The 14,138-nt window shown below is 40.2% G+C and overlaps 1 protein-coding gene across 1 annotated transcript; it reads right to left on the bottom strand.

Moving 5' to 3' along the window:
- Positions 1-7,773: 7,773 nt before the first annotated feature.
- Positions 7,774-14,138, bottom strand: mcrs1 (microspherule protein 1). The gene is made up of 14 exons (XM_071910669.1): positions 13,932-14,138; positions 12,881-13,035; positions 12,579-12,717; positions 12,304-12,468; positions 11,952-12,061; positions 11,713-11,821; positions 10,751-10,889; positions 10,054-10,129; positions 9,925-9,953; positions 9,675-9,767; positions 9,477-9,559; positions 9,230-9,317; positions 8,320-8,447; positions 7,774-8,209 (listed from the first exon to the last, which is right to left on the bottom strand). The coding sequence occupies exons 2-14, from the start codon at positions 13,033-13,035 to the stop codon at positions 8,123-8,125; spliced, it is 1,401 nt and encodes a 466-aa protein (XP_071766770.1). The 5' UTR covers positions 13,932-14,138; the 3' UTR covers positions 7,774-8,122.

Below are 14,138 nucleotides of genomic sequence, written 5' to 3'. Positions count from 1 at the left end.
AAAGCAGCAAATTTGTCTTGGCGTGACCACTTTTATTGGTTCACTTGCTCTGTAATCGCAGTGCGAATTCACATTGAGATTCAGTAAAAAATTTAATTACCTATTAATTACCTATTAATAACCTATTGATAAAAATCTTATAATAATTTGTATTTGTTTGCTAATCTGTAAAATTGTTTCAGTGTTCTCACAGTAGTCTCCTTGATGTTTTGTTAATAAAACTCGAGTCTAGTGTTGTCTTGTATTTTCTTATGCAACTGTCATTTTGTGACTACTTTTTAGGTGCTGGTCATCTGGTCATCAGCAGTCCAAATATGACATGCTGTCAGTGTGTGATCGTGTGTGCGCGCGCGCGCGCGAGAGAGAGAGAGAGAGGGAGAGCGAGGAGTGTTCCTGGTGGCTCCCGTGATAGAAATAGGCTTTTTGGGAGTCTACTGGTACAGAAAATGGATCCAGGTATTAAGCCCAAGTGCAAAAGCTGGGCTGAAGGATGGTACAGCTACCGGCATTTATTGGGAATCAAGTCGGATGTTGCAATGTCTGGGATACTACACAGATCTCCACTCCAGCCCCAGAAATATTAAATGGTATAGATGACCAAGAGGAACAGTCATGAACAGTCTGATTCTAGTGAAGGAAGGAGGACAGCCCAGCTTTCCTCATCCAGTAGCCTATCACTCAAGAAGGAAAGAAACAAAAACACACAAAAAAAAGAAAAAAAAGGATGGATGCACATAGAGTAAAACCCCAAATTAGTTGTTTTCTTTCCTTCTTTGTTTTGTGGTTTGTTTCTGTGTCTGTAATTGTTAGTGCTGTCTTTGAGGGAGAAGCTCAGATTGCACTGGCCAGGGTTTGTATTCAGCAACATGTGGCTGTCTGGTCAGGAGCAGTGAGGCGGTCTCACTGCAGTCAGCACACCAGGAAAACTGTATCGGATATTACGAGTGGATATTACAATTTTACCATATTATGATTTGCTGCTATGGCAGTGCAACTGAATAAAGTGCCATAACTTGCATTAATAACAAAACTACCCTATCAGCAATAACATAACAGAGGTCAAATAAGACCAAGGTTGTTGCTACTTGTTTCCCCTCCCTGATGTTGGTCCATGTGTGTTTGTCTCCGCTTTTGCTTTACTGAAAATGATTAACATGTTGGAAGTGATTTTTCCATAGACCTTTCACTTGTTCCTCCATCCTCAATTGTGAGAAACTCTGTGAGTTTTCGCTCTGTTTCCCCACCGTGTCTGTGGGAAACATGGAATCAGACATGTCACCTGAGAAAGATGAGTTTGTGGAAAATGTCATTTCACACCTCCAAGATCGAGATATTTGACACTCAAGCTCCCAAGGTTCTTCTGCGTGCATGTCCCAAGCTATTCATGATGACTAATGGAGACCAGGGAATCTTCAAAAAACCTCAAAGGAAAGTCAAAAGAACACTTCAACTGTGGACATCAACATGGTGTCCAAAGAGTCTGGCACTAAACAAGCAGATTCTGCTGCTACCAGCATCATTAAGAACTTTGTCACTACTTACTTTAGAAGTTACTTTATAAGTAGAAGAAGAGGAAGGAAAGTCTGGACACTCAGAGAACTTTCCAAAGTTGGAGACAAGTGTCTGGTCAGCTGCTGTTCAGTTGTACAGTATCCACACAAAACTCATGGATCGACAACCACCAAAAAAGACTGGAGTAAGAGGTCAGGACTTCTCGCAGACTATCTACACCTCCACTCTGCAGACATGCTGAGACCGACTCTAAAATAACCCCTACCATCTATCATTTCAGCTATCCAACTGTGTCCTGAGACAAGAACAGATGAATAATGCAGAGGACTGTAAAGCTGAAGAATCCCTCGCAGCCACCACACTTGTGAATGGTGTCCTTTCTGATTTGGGCAGCATCTCAAGGTGAAAGACCCATTCTCCAGTTCTAGATTACATTGCATGCTGTTTATTCAGCTGTGTGTTCTTCCATGGGGAAATCAGATGATTGCTTAAACTATGACACTTGTGATTCTGTGTCTAATTCACCAAGTGGCAGTTCTGCCTCCACCAGTCATCCTTATGATATCAACAAACAAAGATGCAACTATGATCACATATTTGGCTCATTAAGAGGGTTATGAAGTTAATAGATTTTAGCTATTCATTAAATACACATTTCAATATATTTTGTAAGTGTGGACATCAATATTTTTTGATTCATTATGTCCAAGAGTCTGCACCCAATAGGCTGGATTCAAATGTTTTGAGATGATTTTGATGGCAGCAGGACTGGGCCATGTGCCATGAGGGCCAAGACCATGCAGGTTTTCATTCCAACTCAACACTACAGCAGCTGATTTCACTGATTAGCACACTCCCAGCCAGAGAGGAGGAAGGAAACTAATCAGTGAAATCAGATGGTGTAGCCCCGAGGAACATGAAGCCAGCTTTGTGAATAGAAAATTTTTCACAGCCTCAACGCGATGACACTATACTCATCATCAATGAATATGCCCGCTGTGCTTTAATGACAGACAGATAAGCCTATTCATTTATGAATTTACATCTGCAATTCTCCTCCTGCAATCCTCTCTAGTCTTGGCAGCAGCGTTACTTTTCACTGTCCCAATGTTTCTGTATTGGTTCTTATTTATTCTTTATAATAAATTGTTCTGGGGGGAAGAACATAAATGTTAGCAATCTATTTCTTTCCCACATCTACTTTCAGTCTACTTAATGTGTTGAAATTGTCAGCAGCATGTTTACATAATCCCACAATTATCCATAGTCTATTACTTTTATTGTTATTTTCTAAAAAATTTTATTGCTTCTTTTTATAGTCTAGTTGTATGCTTATATGATATTTCTTTTCCCCCATTTAATCATATTACTTTTGCACTGACCTAATTTCCCCACGGGGATCAATAGTTTCATCTTCTCTCATATATCTCAATAGCTGCTCTGGATCTGTCCATGTTGTAGCCTCTGTTACAAACCCCGCCTCCTTCATGTGAACACGCTCATAGCGGATAGGTAAATCCTGGGCTGACAGAGTGAGTTGATAACCAGCTTTGTGAGACCGGTTATCCTGGATTGCCGCTGTTAGGTTTTGTCAAGCCAGCTATCTCAAAGAAACCCCTGGATTAGGCTTCCTTAGCAGTACAGCCCCCAGGGAAAAGAAACACAAAACAGTTTCAGACTGGATCCTTGGGATCATAACTTGTTATGGCTTCTCAATAAATTTCACTTGCATGCACTTTATTTCCCCAGACTTGCTTATTCCTCTAAAAACAATAGTTGAGCTTCACAGCTCTTACATTCATTTTCATAATATTATGGATGTGTTTGGGGAAATACAAAACCCTGAAAGGCCACTTGCATCTATAATCGGTAACGCTTTATTTTACAGCCTAAAATAACAATGCTGTAGTTACAGGGTAACAAAACAAGAAGTGCGGGAATTAAGGGGTAACAATATTGTAATTATGACGTAATTAGGGGGGACAAAACAAATGTTATTGGTGCTTGTTCCCTGTAGTTATGGAGTAAGTATTTAGACCCTAAATTGTTTTATAAAAGGATTAGGAAGATTTTTATTTTACCTTTTATATTATAAAATTGACATATTTGATATTTAATCTCAACATACTGTATATTACATTCAATAAAGCTCTTGTATGTTCAATTAAGTCTGTTACTGTGTGTTGCAGTTCCATATTTTTTGTGTATGGTATATTGTTACAGAAATGTCACCAAACAGCTGGTCTAGGGTCTCCTCTCCTAGCACCGATTACCAAAGTATTCAGATGGACTTATGCGATTTTCTGTTAAACTGTATTTACCGTGGGGCAACCTTGTACTTACCCTATAATTATGGTGAACAAGAGGGGAACAAGCACTGCTTTATTTTACAGCCCACAAGCACCGATAACATTTATTTTTCCCTGTCCTAATTACGTTATTGTACCCTGTAATTATTTTCAAGTATGCAGTAAATACAAAAATAGTTACACCATAACTACCTTATAAATCTCTCAGAATTACAAAATTGTTACCCCTTAATTCCCGGACTTCTTGTTTTGTTACCCTGCACTAGTACCCCATAATTACAAACTAGTTACACCGTAATTAGCGGGCTGTATAATAATAATAATTTTATGTGTTTTTTTTTTTTTTACAGAAAACAAGTGGTATATTAAAAGCAAAATGGACTCTTAGTGAAAAAACAGCCACATTTAGAATAAATATTGATTATATTGTTAGTAATTGAGGTAAAGAAAATGTTAATGGCCAACATATATTTACAAATTCTGTTACACTTTCACTGCTTTAGGCTAAAGGTTTCCCATAGCTGCAGGAATAAAGGTGTGTTTTTAAGAAATGTGCAAAGACACTATAACAGTAGTGTGCAAATAAATGTATTCAAATAAAAATGATTCAGTTGTTAAATGTGTAAAGTGGATATGAAGATGACAGGAGTTCAGAAGTGGACTGCAGGTGAGAGGGCAGTCAAGCAGGACTTTGGCTCATCTGCTTCTGTTTGGCAGGTCTGTTGGAGCGGCGTCTCTGCTGTTGCAGCCATGTTGTCAGCAGATTTCTTGTTCTTCCCCCGGAATATGTGGGATAGCCAAGAAAAGAAGCCACACTTCTTCTTCTTTGGTTTTGTCGACAGGCTGTCTTTGGCACTGGAACTCTGAGGTCCTGTAGGTTTGACCAGTTGGACGGGTGGAAGTGTCTTTTCCAGGGTCAGACTGGACAGATCCTTGGTGTCCTTTACAGTTTCAACCACAAGACTTGGTGAAGCTTTGACCTCAACCTGGATGGCTGGAGCCTGGGACTCCTGAAACAGGTTGGCTGATTCTTCCTTCAGCAGGTGAATCAGGGAGTATTCAGCAAGAGAGACGGGGAGAGCCTCCTCTGAGGTGGAGTTATTGTCAGGTCCAGCAGAGAGGACAGTGACTTTTGTTCCCTCACAACATTCAGGTTGATGCAGGACGGGGACAGAACTTTCAGCAGCGGCCTCAATCTGTGCACAGGAGTTGACCGTTTCCCTCTTGATGATAAAAGGACATTGTTCGTCCTCCTTCTCCAAGTCCTGGAGGAACAGCATCAGTTTAGAATCAGCTTTTACGATTGGCTCCCATTCATCAAGATGATCTTGAGTAGGAGCATGGTGTGCAGCGCAGGCAGCCATAAATGTAGAACTCACTGTTGAGGAAGCAGAGATGTGCTTTTCACCAAGTTCCTCCTCCTCCAGGAGGACTGAGAGGAACTGCATCAGTTGAGAATCACTGCTGACTAATGGTTCCCATTTGTCCAGCTGGTCCAGAGTCAGCCCATGCTGTGAGGAGCAGTCAACTACAAATCTAGAGAGATGTGATGAAGCATAGAGGAGCTCCTCACCAAATCCCCCCTTCTCCAAGTCAAAGTGGGATTTGACCAGTGGCTCCCACTCATCCAGGCAGCCCAGAGTGGATCCACAGGGTGAGCAGCAGTCAGACACAAATCCAGATGTGTCACCTGGGGGAGCATAGAGGTATCTCTTTCCAACTGCCTCCAGGTGGCAGTCATCGTCAAAACCAAAGGAGGAGTGCTGAAGCAGCCTCAATCTCTCAATGATTTTGAAGTCATCAGTCATTTGAGCCTCATGGGATGGAGCCTCAACAAGGCGGAGCAGGTTGGATTGAGCCTCAACATGCTGAGCTGGGTGGATGGATGCTCCAGCATTACCTAACACTGTGTCTTCAGTCATGAGAGGAGACTCTTTCTCTGTGGGAGGAAGGTCTCCTTTGTCCATATCCAAGAGAAGTTTGTATGCTGATGAAGCTGCGCTGGCTATTGGTTCCCATATATTGAGGCTCTCAAATCCACAAGCAGGTTTGGAGCTGAGACCAACAGCAGACTGAGGTGAAAGGTCACAGTCGAGCTCAGCAGGCACTCCAGAGAAACTAGAGGCTTCAGCATAAAGGTATTGCTCCTTATTCAGGACTTTCGCAAACATGCAGTTGATGTTTTCATGGCGATCGTCATTAAGGGCATTGAATCGAACGAAAGAAATGCAATGGCAACATCTTAATAATCAAATAACCATAAGGCCACCTGATGTAGCTTCATTCAAGGTCAACATGCTTCATCATAGCCTTTCATCATAGTTTTGTTTCAACAACAAATCTAACTGCGAATTTACAATGTAAATCAAACTAAGGAAGAACTGGACACAAAATATGCAAATGCTTCAACACAAACAACTAGTCTATCCTGACTGTCTGTCTCTTGTTTGTCTGTACAGCAAAATCCTCTGTACTAATCTTTTTCTGTTAAATAATAAAATTATAAATACATGTGGCTTACCAAGATGGAAATCACTCTCCATGTTTTCCTTTCTAAAAGGCAGATGTTGTTGATATTTCTCCAAATGAATGCAACGTGAGTTTTCTGTCTCAATGTGCAGGTGAACACCGATCAGAGATGAAACTGTGAGTCTGTTTGTGTTCAGGTCAATCGCTCCTTTATGACACTGACATTCTAAATTCTATCAACTCTGCTGCATTCTGTCCAGCTGCATTATGATTCATCAGATGAAGCTCAGGCCCCAGTAAACTTTGATGACAGAGATGTCTCACTTCATACACGGTTTATAAACTACACATGATTAAAAAACACAACAGGTGTGTAACATCGGCCTCTCTGATCCTGAATCAAATACACAATACTCACCTAGACTCCCAATCTTCAGCCTGTTCTGACTTCAGCTTCTTCAGTGTCTGCCTCTCTACCAGTCTGTGACACATGGGACAAGGAATAGCTGTACAGGAAAAGGCGGTTTGCCCAAAATATTTGTTTCCATATGTTTAAACAGAGATGCTCTCACACAGCTGTAGAGTTGGTATGAAAAGGGAAGGCAAATACTATAAGACCATAACCATTGGTGTAACTGAAACTAAACGGATTTTAAAGACTAAACTCCTTTAGTCTGTCTCTATCCCACAAATGGATACTCAAAACATTTGAGTTGTGCACAGTTACACACATATCAAATTATACATACTCATGTAAGCAAAAAGTGTGTCAAACTAACAACTTTGAAGAAGTAGTTCAACTGCACTTGGATGACGTTTTGAAAAATGACATCAGTCTGGAGTTTCAGATAGCCTACTGTAACCATGCCTATCAGCATCAACGTCTGGAAACAAGGCAGACTGTTCAGTATAGTAACACCCCACCCAACACACTCACGGGTACACACACACACCCCTCTCTCAAAGACACACACACGTCTTACAGGCTTACTCTTTACTGTAGTCTGCTTGTATGATTTGGGTCTGGACTGAATATGCCAGTTTCTCTACTGGATAGACACTTACTGTGTTTTCTTTGACCGGTAATAAATTGCCATTATCACCTTCACCTAGCAGTATGTTACACATTTTAGTAAGGTTTAGGGTGGGATGGGGAAAGGGGCAGGGGGTGGCGGGACACTGGCTGAGGGTGGCGTTCTTCATAAATTGACAGTAACAAGGAAATCTAAAAACATATTAGCCACACACTCAGGTGAAGGCCCTCAACCGAAACACACAAGTGGCTAATATGTTTTTAGATTGTTGGAATGCCACCTTAATAAAGCCATATTTCATTTTTTTACTGAGGTAGAGTGCCTGGGTTTTTCCTTCATGATTTTGTATTCAGAGCTCCGTCCAATGAGCAGCTTCCCAATACTTTACTCCTCCGGACATTGTGTCCTGTTTAAATTGTGAATTGGAAAGTACAGAGCATTTCAGGATGTATGTGTATACAAGTTTAATATTTGAAAAAGCTTTAGTACAGAATTTAAATACAATTCAATATTTTGAAAAATTGGATAAACAAGGCTCTACCATGGAAGTATCTACATTACAACATGGAAAACACCCAAATATCCAGCAAAACCTGCAATTATCTTGCTCCAGGATGTAGTTCTAGCCGAATGGGCTGCTTAAAATTCACATTTTAGTTTGTTAACATGGCCAATGTCAGCCACGGTCTTGTGAGGACTGATGTGCCTCATGAGGACAACTACTGGTCAGTCTGGACTGCCTGGTTCCATCTGTCTGCCACAGCCTGTGTTCCCACTCTTGTGCTGGATGGTGGACATTCACTGCTGTGTCATCTTGGCTGCTTCAGCTTTGATCAGTGAAATGAGTTCTAGGTTAATTAGAAACACAAAGCGAAGACCTGCAATCTGAAGAGACAGATGTATTGTTAGAGCCATGTCTCTTATCATCACTCAAATGTATAATGATTATTGTTTTTTTTAAATCATATCCCACTGTATCGGCACTCTCCACACACCTCCACCACAGAGTTGTTGTTTAGTTTCCACTTGTTGCCTGACAGAACTGGTCTGCCATCTATATAGATGGGTCGTCTGCCCTCATTGGCAATGAAGAAGTCTCCATTGTTCTTCAGTTTAATAATCCCTGCAAATCAATGTATGAACATAGATTTTTAATTTACATCAGATGCAGGCAGATGCTCATAACATGATGAATATAGTCTGTTTAAAACCATCAAAAGGCCTTGATATTTTGAGATATAACATTGGTCACACACACACAAGCTTGTTCCTGTATAACATATTTTCTGTTTTTTTCCCAAACAGAATACTGTGAAGGAGCAGTGATGAAACACTAAGTGTCTGTTCTAAGTATGTTGCCAGCCACTCATAATAGATTAAAAGACGCTTCCACCTTCTGGTGCTTTCTTTTAAGATCCCATAGGAAACTTTTGTAAATCTTTTTCATTTCTTCTGTTCAAATTTTATCTAGAAATTTAACATCATTTTAACATCATGTTAACATCATCATACATTAGCATCAGTTGTCCCAGTGCATATATTTTGTATTTCAGCTACAATATTTATCCTTAGTTTGCATAAGCCTGCACCTTTCAGATGTCACACAGTTGTGTTTACGTTATCACTGCATTTCTTGCACTCTTGGCCACACCACAAATGAGGTGACTGACAAAAATCCAACAGATGAGGTAACCATTAGGCTATCTAAATAACATCAAAATACACTTAAAAAAAATCCAAGTGTAATGTGCTCAAATGTTCCCATCACTGATGGGAACATTTGGAAATTGGATATATAGCATTGCTTCCCTTTCCCATTCTCCCAATTGCTGTCAGTAACAGCAGTAAATTATTTGAAAAGCATTTTGCAGGTATAATGTTACTGCAAGATAATAGTTAAGTCACCTTGTTTCCTAGATATTTTCCAGGCAGGCCCTTCTAGTGACAGATCTACATCTATCTGTTTGTCCTTGGTTGCCCTGCCCAAGGTAATCTGTGGGAACACGGATAGAAAGACATCATGATGAAGAAAAAAAAAAAAAAAAACCTTCACAGAATAAGAAATTCCTTCCAAAAAAGTCCTATTTCTGCTCACAAACGGCACCTCAGCAGTGTTGCTCTGTACCAACTGTTTCTGAATGACATGACTTACCTCTCGGGATCTCATGAGGTAGCGTACCATTCGTCCTCTTAGTGCTGCTAGTGTCTGGTTGTCAAAGTCTGGCAAGTTCATCCCTGGTGACACGGACACACACACACACACAAATGTTTCACCAACATGGATTCCGCAAAACCAATACAGCCAAAAAACTGCTCTCTGCCCGTCCTTAGTGAGTGAAAGTCTACCTACCTGTAATGCTGTCCACAAGGACCTGCCAACGTGGCAACTCCTGCTCTAATTGTCTAATCTCTCTTTTCTGGTGACGATCGGAAATCATCAGCTCTGAAGGGGAGGATGGGGAAAACAGGGTGTAAAGAGGTATATGTAAACAATAAATATTTTATTTTATTTTATTTTTGCAAGTTAAAGCTGCATTCTTATCTCAGTCCTGCAAGTGAAATTTCATGCAATGTGTTTGTTTACAATCTAGATTGCTTACCGTGCTCCAACACCTCATCTCTGCTCTCCCTAGGTAAAGAGAAACAGAGTAACTGATGAGCACTAGAAATTCATGGATGTATTGCAGTGAGAATATGAAAAATCATTTATTCGTATTATCCTTCCATACTTTAACTTTGCATCATCAACCATCTGCTCAGCATCAGAGAAGTTGAGGACCTGGTCACCTTTGGGGAGAGGCTGGACTGCAACACATAAGCAGAACAAACAAGATTGTTTCAAATATGGAGCTGCTACAATCATCGCTACCTTTAAGAAAACAACATCCAGGGCTCCCACATATTTCACACTAATAAAATTATATGACACCGTGCCTATTCAATGAAGTGTAACGCAATTTCCATGCCTAATATTTGTCAAATGTTACATTTTTTGTTCATTTGCAATGTCCCAGCTCTTGGCATATTTGACATTTTCAATACTCAATACAATTATTCAGTGGGACTCAGTCAGCTGCCAAGCTCTGACATTATCTGCTTCCTGGAGTGTGTGGTCTCTCAGCATTCCAGCTTTCTTTTATTTTTTTTTTTATTGATTTCAAATAGGACAAATTATTTCTTAAAAGTGATATGTGCAAAATGTATGATTTTCATACAACTAGAAAGAAAATAAAATTTAGTGAGTGAAGTCACTATAGATTACCAGGATGGTCATGTTGGTGGCTCACTGCTCAAGAACCCCCTTAACAGATGTATCTTTTATATTTAAATCTATATGCCTAAATGTTAAAGCAAAATTAACCTTTGCCTGATGTTTTGAGTATTATGCTAGTTAGCTTGACTCTCTGTGTGGCCAGGTCAACTCACCACTCTGGTCGTCTAGAAGGTAGTATTGCTTGAGCAGCTGCCAGTGCACCAGCAGGCTCTTGGGGGTGCGAGAAGGGTGAAACACACTGGGGTGCTTGTTCAGGAGCTCCTGGAACACCTCCAGTTTGGGCTGACTAGTCTATTCAATGAGAAACATGAAATCTCTTGTTATTACATACACAGCAACCAAATGCATACATTAAAAGGTATGTTGTATGTCATGAGCTGGTAAAAAACCATTCAACTGCTTATTTTGGAAAGAATCACTGCACAGTGTAAGTATTTCATTTAGAGGTTGAACATTTGACCGAATAATAACAGCTGAATAGAGTTTTTAAAAACAATTCCTAATGGATGGATATGCCTTATAGCGTTGAAAATAATAATAAATAATAGTGAACCCTGATGATTTGTATTGAGTGCTTTTGTGTGGGACTGAACTGGGAGAAGCTGAGGTTGGTTCTATGTTCTAGATATTAGATATGAAAGTTATTTTGAAGAAAACATAAATTACAAATTTTTTCTGAACAGAAAATTTTAAGGTGACAGTCTTAAATGTGCTAACCAAATCCTTAATCCATTAATTTCTCGACATGACGTTTCTGCCAGCCACTAAAAACTGACAGAAATTAGTCATTTATTCTACCACTATTATAGTATATGTATTATTAAACTAGGAATTCAATGAATTTATCAAGCATTAATGTAACATGACAATAATGTTTAAAAAATGTTTAAAAAAACAAAACAATGTATTTATAAATTCCAAAGTATAAGCATATTTTATATTTCATTCAGTGTCTTAAACCTATGATTGCTTAAAAAAAAAAGTCTGCGTGATGCAAGTTGGCTCCCCCCCCCCCCCACTGACCATTATTGACCATTCGTCAATAATTTGCCTTGTCAGGTTAGATAAGTTTATGTCAAATAATATCCCAATATAAATCCTCAAATTCACTTACAGAACCAATCTTAGCCAACAGCGCCTCCTCCGCCTGACTGAAGAGAGCTTTGCTCTGGATCGCAGCGATGGCCTCTGGATGGAGCTGTCGCATGGCCTGCCATGCCAGCCTTAAACAGACATACAATTGTGAGAAGGCGTTCAACAAAGTGTTGTGAGGGTAGTGAGAGAGGTGTAAGGAAAGAGAGAAATATACAGATGCAGGGGGAAAGGGAAGCTGCTGCCGTAATGGTTTCTTACTTTGAGATGACAGGATCATAGAGGAGAGCGTACCACCTCTCTTTAATCTCCCGCAAGGTGAAACGACAGCTGAACTTGACCCCCAAATGAACAGAGGTTAGGTCTGTGGTCTGGAGACAGACAGACAGACAGACAGACAGACAGACACACCTTAGTCCACATTAATTTAAATATATTTTAACTAATCTGTTTAACACTTCTTGCTAGACAGTTATCAGTGGACACAGCCCTTACTGATGCTTCATCAAATCATGAACTGACAACAGATTCATACAAGCAAACTAATCTTTGCATTAATTATTGCCCCATGTCTGTCTTTCTTAACAGTGATCTTCATTCTTATGCTACTCACCTGCAACACTGCATTTATAAGCAGTAGGTCATCAGTAGATTTCCACCGGCCCAGGTCTTTTGTGATTTGTAGAGGCTGCTTGCTTTTCTTCACCCTTTTGGTGATAGGTGCAGGAGCTATCACCATGGTGAGTGGCGGTGTGAGGGCAGTGCTGGATTTTGCCACCTGACAGAGGAGTGTGAAGGTAGAAGAGTTAGCCATCAAATCTATACAAGTTCTGTCTCAGCCAGTATGCGATCCTTTGGGAATCCATGTATTTCAATGCTCCTCTGTACCTTTTTTTTCTCGTTGGATGAAGGCTCACTCCCTGAGCAGCGGACTGGCTCTATGACCGGTGGGCCTTTGACTCTACTGGATGACTTGACCAGACTGCTTTCCACCAGCTCATCATCAAACTTCTTCCTCTTTATTGACCTGAGGACATTATTGTGTCAAAGTTTACACAGCAATTCTTTATACATTTAACAGTAGCTGATGCACTACAGAAATACTACATCAAATAGCTTGAGCAGACACGAACAGAAATATGTCTATTTCCTTTTATGCACAGTACAGTAAACAAAGGTATCAATCAAACCTGGAGGAACTTCTGCGTTTGGGAACACCACCACCAAAAGCTTGTGTTGCTGTCCTTTTCACATCTTTTATTCCCAGTGACTCCTCGTCCTCTGACCGACTCTGAGCACCAGCTACTGCCATGGGCGTACCAACCACAGGTGCACCTGCCTGCATCTGTTCATTGACAGCATGAAACACATAGCTCAATATAAGTAAATTTAAGATTTCTCAGAGTAGCAAACTCAAGACATGCAGTGAGTTTAGATATAATTTCTACTACTTATATTATGAAGCTGTCATTTAATTCATAGTTTATTTTTCTCTGGAGTACAAGCTTTTGCTGGCTTCAGGCTGCCCATGATTATTGCAATCCAGGGTAATTTTTGGCTTTTGGGAATGCGTAGTTGGCAGCATAGGTTGGGGGCGATTGGTCTGAAGAAATTAGGAGCATTACACATTGACGTGCAGTTTCCCTTTAGGTACTCAAAAAATACATTTTAGGGGCGCACCTTAAAGGTTACTATGCACGGAAAACCCTGCACTCGCCAGTGTTATTAGAACTCACGCAATCCCTTTATCATAAACAGATTAGTTAACTTATCTTAATGGTATTTCTACTCAACTAAAGGTACAAATAACCCGACGGAATTGATTAAATCCCTCCACATTTTTACTTTACGATTCTGTGCATGTTAGCTCGCTTCAGGTGGCTAGGCAGGCATCCTTTTGTTTACACGAGTCAGGAGCAGAGGCTGGCTAACTAACTTACCTTTGTTTACATGTAGCGTCAAGGCCTTTCAGGGTAGATGATCGGTATGAAGTAACGTTAGCTAGCTTTAATAGCTGATGTTTAAGGCGGGATGAATACAATTACTAACGTTAGCGAACAAGCTAGCCAAAGATAATGTTATATTCTGCGTTTTGATAGGGTTTTTGGCTAGTCAATGTTAGTGTATCCTTCTCAAAATAACGTTAGTTAGCTAGCTAGCATTAGCCAACTCTACATTTCTTCGATGGTTAACGTTAGCTAGCCACTATTATGCTAATTAACGTTACGTCTTGCGACTCACCTTTCCGTATTACTTTCCTCAGTTTTAGTAGCTGATCCGTTACTTTGAGTCTGAGTGCCCTATTTATGACGTTTGAATGTTATGTTACTATCAATACAACGGTTAACGTTACCTGAGCTAAATGGTTTAGCTACATGGCTAACTGGCTACATACATATCTTTATGCCTACAAGCTGCTAACCTTAGCTTCTCTGCCATTCTTTCTTC

This window comes from Centroberyx gerrardi, chromosome 5, assembly GCF_048128805.1.
Source record: "Centroberyx gerrardi isolate f3 chromosome 5, fCenGer3.hap1.cur.20231027, whole genome shotgun sequence".
Classification (NCBI taxonomy): domain Eukaryota; kingdom Metazoa; phylum Chordata; class Actinopteri; order Beryciformes; family Berycidae; genus Centroberyx; species Centroberyx gerrardi.
Note: the sequence above shows the minus strand (reverse complement) of the source record. Positions and strands in the feature narration are given on the sequence as shown.